The following is a 4,549-nucleotide window of genomic DNA, read 5'->3' as shown; positions in this document are numbered from 1 at the left end:
ATATAAAGATAATATTAATTTTTGCTTGTTTATTTGAAATATTGTACACAACATTATGACACTAAAACACTTTAAATGCAAAAAAAAATAAAATTATATAAACGATTAATAAATGAGCACATTTTAGTAATTGTATTTACAAAATGTACCTCGAAATTCTTATATAAAGATTTCCAATGTTTTTCATATCTCCTTAATGCATAACCTTCTACTTTCTCCAATTGGTTAGTCAGAAACTTGCTTACCTATAAAACAAATTATTTTGATATTTATTAGCTTTCTATAGTAGTTTTATCTTTCGCACAATGAGAATCACATTTTAAATTTATATAAACATAAAATTTTTACCTCTGTGAGTTGTTCCTTAGAATACAAATGATTTATAAGAACTGTTAATGTTACAGCCGTACTAATTTTCCTAAAAGAAACAAAATATAGCAGATATAACATACACGCAAACTTTTGAATGGTATATATTTATGTAAAAAATGTCACATTACTCAGGTTTTATATCCTCGAAATTGATTAATATGTGCTTAAGTACTTCATCTTTATTTGCGTGCCTTGCAATAGCAAAAAGAAAACAGATACTGTAATTTTCATTGTGCAAATCATAATCTAGCCTCATTTGATAATCTATTAAACTTAAATAACTTATGATAAAATCTGGATCATCAGGGCAAGCTAGAAATTCTAAAAATTTAGTTTTAGATTTGTTCATTCCCATCCGATACATTGCCGACCAAATGGAGTTTTCATATCCAATAGGTTTTGACAATAACATCAAACCTTTACAAAATGTCCATTCCTTCCACCACGGCAAAAGTCTATGAAATTTAATAGAAAATAAATTTTTATATTATAATAGCTTATCTTCATTCAAAATCTTTAGTTAAATAATTTATTAAATATACTATATATAATATTTGCCAAAAGATTTGACTAAAGAAGATTGAGTAATTATATAGAAAAAGGGACCCACTCCTGATTTCGATAATTTTGAAATATGTTATCAAGGTTATCATCCTGAATAATGTTGTGAAGGTTTTAGCCGGCGCTTGTTGTTAATAAATGAGCACATTTTAGTAATTGTATTTACAAAATGTACCTCGAAATTCTTATATAAAGATTTCCAATGTTTTTCATATCTCCTTAATGCATAACTTTCTACTTTTTCCAATTGGTTAGTTAGAAACTTGCTTACCTATAAAACAAATTATTTTGATATTTATTAGCTTTCTATAGTAGTTTTATCTTTCGCACAATGAGAATCACATTTTAAATTTATATAAACATAAAATTTTTACCTCTGTGAGTTGTTCCTTAGAATACAAATGATTTATAAGAACTGTTAATGTTACAGCCGTACTAATTTTCCTAAAAGAAACAAAATATAGCAGATATAACATACACGCAAACTTTTGAATGGTATATATTTATGTAAAAAATGTCACATTACTCAGGTTTTATATCCTCGAAATTGATTAATATGTGCTTAAGTACTTCATCTTTATTTGCGTGCCTTGCAATAGCAAAAAGAAAACAGATACTGTAATTTTCATTGTGCAAATCATAATCTAGCCTCATTTGATAATCTATTAAACTTAAATAACTTATGATAAAATCTGGATCATCAGGGCAAGCTAGAAATTCTAAAAATTTAGTTTTAGATTTGTTCATTCCCATCCGATACATTGCCGACCAAATGGAGTTTTCATATCCAATAGGTTTTGACAATAACATCAAACCTTTACAAAATGTCCATTCCTTCCACCACGGCAAAAGTCTATGAAATTTAATAGAAAATAAATTTTTATATTATAATAGCTTATCTTCATTCAAAATCTTTAGTTAAATAATTTATTAAATATACTATATATAATATTTGCCAAAAGATTTGACTAAAGAAGATTGAGTAATTATATAGAAAAAGGGACCCACTCCTGATTTCGATAATTTTGAAATATGTTATCAAGGTTATCATCCTGAATAATGTTGTGAAGGTTTTAGCCGGCGCTTGTTGTTTATTAAAAAGTTATTAGCAAAGAAAGTATAAAGAATAGTATGTAATTCTAATTAAATGGAAAAAGTGGCAGATAAGAGCCCAGGCGCGGGTATAAGGAGTGGCTGCCCTTTTGCATAATTACCGAAGATTGTATTTGAATGTATGAACAAAATTACTTATGCTTTTCGGGATTTGTGAGATGCCATTCCAATTTATGATTGGCTGTTTCTTTGCATTTGCGATCATCAAGAGAACATGCCCATTTTGCAGCCTCTTGTCTTAAACGTTTTCTAAAATCGTCTTCATTAGCAATTTCTTCGTATTCAAGTTCTTGAAGCACGCCATATAAGATACTCTGCATTTTTATCTATAAAAACGATATATAATACAAATTTTATATTTTATAGTCAACAAAATATATATTTAAAATTAAATAAAATTAAATAATAAAAATAAAATAAAATATAAATTAAAAATTATATTTTTATCACTATGAAAAAAATATTTTGTGTAAGGGTAAGATGACAAAGTAAGTTAAAAATACAAATTAAATAACTTTTTAAATCTAAAGAGTGATTATAAAATATGATTCAATGTGAAAATTATTAAAAGTTGTTAAAAACAGTAAAAATCTGTTATATAGTATGCTTTCTTTCTCTTCTTCTCTCTTCGTTATAGTTTAATTTCAATATGTTAACGACAGTAGATAATATAATAAAAAATATATATTGAATGCATCCGTATGTAATATTTTGTAACATTGTTTTAAATAGAAATTTCTTTTTTAATAAATTACATAATTATAATAAATATTTTCATCTTTGGTATTAAAGTATTATATAATATTGTTAAAAATATGTATAAATGTATTAATATACCTTCCATTTCCTCATTGCATCTTTTTATAAAAAAATTAATACAGTAAATAATGACACAGAGTGTGTTGTATGCAAATATTGTATATGTAATATATAAATTGACAAGAAGTCTACTAATATTTACCTTAATCTTATTAGCTTTTTCTCCTGGAAGTGGAAAGACACTGGACATGTATTCCATAGCTTTGAACATAGGATACCATGCCACATAATCTGTTTCTTGTACCAGATATTCTGTAATCTTCCAGAATATAGAAGAATCGAGTTGTTTTGTTATCATAAAGTGAAAAGCGTCATTGAAAATTTGAGCACGATTAAGAACGTGTATTTTCATGTAATTTTCAGAGGCTAGATAACTTGCAATTCTTTTCCAATTCTCAATATCGTATTTGATTCGATAATAACCTGTAAACAACATATAAGTTTAAAAATGTAATCTAGATTCTCTGTGTCAACTTTTATTTTTCGTAAAATTTCGTAATATACATGTAAATATTATTGTATTCTACAAAGAGATATTGTTTGTACCAATAGAAAATTATTCATATATTTTGTTAATAAACAAATATTTGTAAATATTATCAAGAAAATTAAATTGTTAATAGTTTGATTGTAACACAATTAATCGTTATATTATCGTATAATATAATGCGTAGAAATAATAAGGTAATTTATTACATATTATGTATATGTGCACAAGACATAAATTTTTACTTTAAAAAATTATATTTTTAAAAATTTTAATTTTTTAAGTAAAATATAAAAAAATGTCTGCAATTTAATTTTCTTACAAGATAAATTTTCTATTTGTTAGTTAATACCAGATTTATTAATTTTATTAAGAAATATTAACGTGTATATACATATACTATAAATCACACATCGCAAAAATCTTATGTGATCAGAAAATACATTTAAATTTATCATAAAAAAATGTTATTAGAGTTATATACGATTATGTATGATTAAATATTTGTAAAAATCCATATATATTGTTATTTATTACTGTATATAAACGGTATTTATATTAATAACAAAAGTATAATAAGACATTTCAAAATATAATTTATAGTAAACTATTATATTTATGTAACATGTAGGATACTAAATTTTATGAAATAATACAGACAAAAATATAAAATAATATATAAAACATCAATTATATAGAATACACAAAGAGATAATAAATAATAAATCGGCCAATATTTACCAATTTGTTGTAGATTGAATATCACCCAACCATCTTCTTTGGTTCTTAAATAAAAGAAAGGCTTTGTTTCGTTTAGCAAATAAGGCGATAAAATGTCGTCAAAATTGATATTTGACTGTATAGTAAAGGTCAAAAATATGAAATAATGATGTGCTGCATTATAATTTTCTATTAACACTTCCATCTTGCCGTAAGGATGATTATAATATCGGTTGACACTTATAGTAGGATAATATTTTTGCTTCGTCCACGGATCCATTATATGAATCACGGTTGACAAAACTGATTTTTTTTTTATTGTAAGAACTGTGCTATCCGTACTTCCATCTAAAGATCTCACGAAATTTTTGTAATCTAGATTCCTAAATTTACAAAGTTCTTAAATTTTAACATTAATATATGTGTTTTGAAAAAAATTATAAGATGTATTAGAGATAGAAATAAGATATATTATTG

General features: G+C 24.8%; 1 protein-coding gene across 1 annotated transcript in view; it reads right to left on the bottom strand.

The window, feature by feature from the left end:
- The window catches only part of LOC115240270 (aminopeptidase N-like), a 98,123-nt gene that overhangs the window by 1,827 nt on the left and 91,747 nt on the right, over positions 1 to 4,549 (bottom strand). Inside the window, exons 10-12 of the mRNA XM_029815323.1 lie at positions 1,460 to 1,786; positions 1,308 to 1,377; positions 1,109 to 1,204 (exon numbers count right to left, since the gene is read on the bottom strand). Of these exons, the coding sequence (XP_029671183.1) occupies positions 1,109 to 1,204; positions 1,308 to 1,377; positions 1,460 to 1,786 (493 nt within the window). The remainder of the gene's footprint in view (positions 1 to 1,108; positions 1,205 to 1,307; positions 1,378 to 1,459; positions 1,787 to 4,549) is intronic.

This window comes from Formica exsecta, unplaced genomic scaffold (genome assembly GCF_003651465.1).
Source record: "Formica exsecta isolate Colony F162 unplaced genomic scaffold, ASM365146v1 scaffold423, whole genome shotgun sequence".
Taxonomy (NCBI): Eukaryota; Metazoa; Arthropoda; class Insecta; order Hymenoptera; family Formicidae; genus Formica; species Formica exsecta.
Note: the sequence above shows the minus strand (reverse complement) of the source record. Positions and strands in the feature narration are given on the sequence as shown.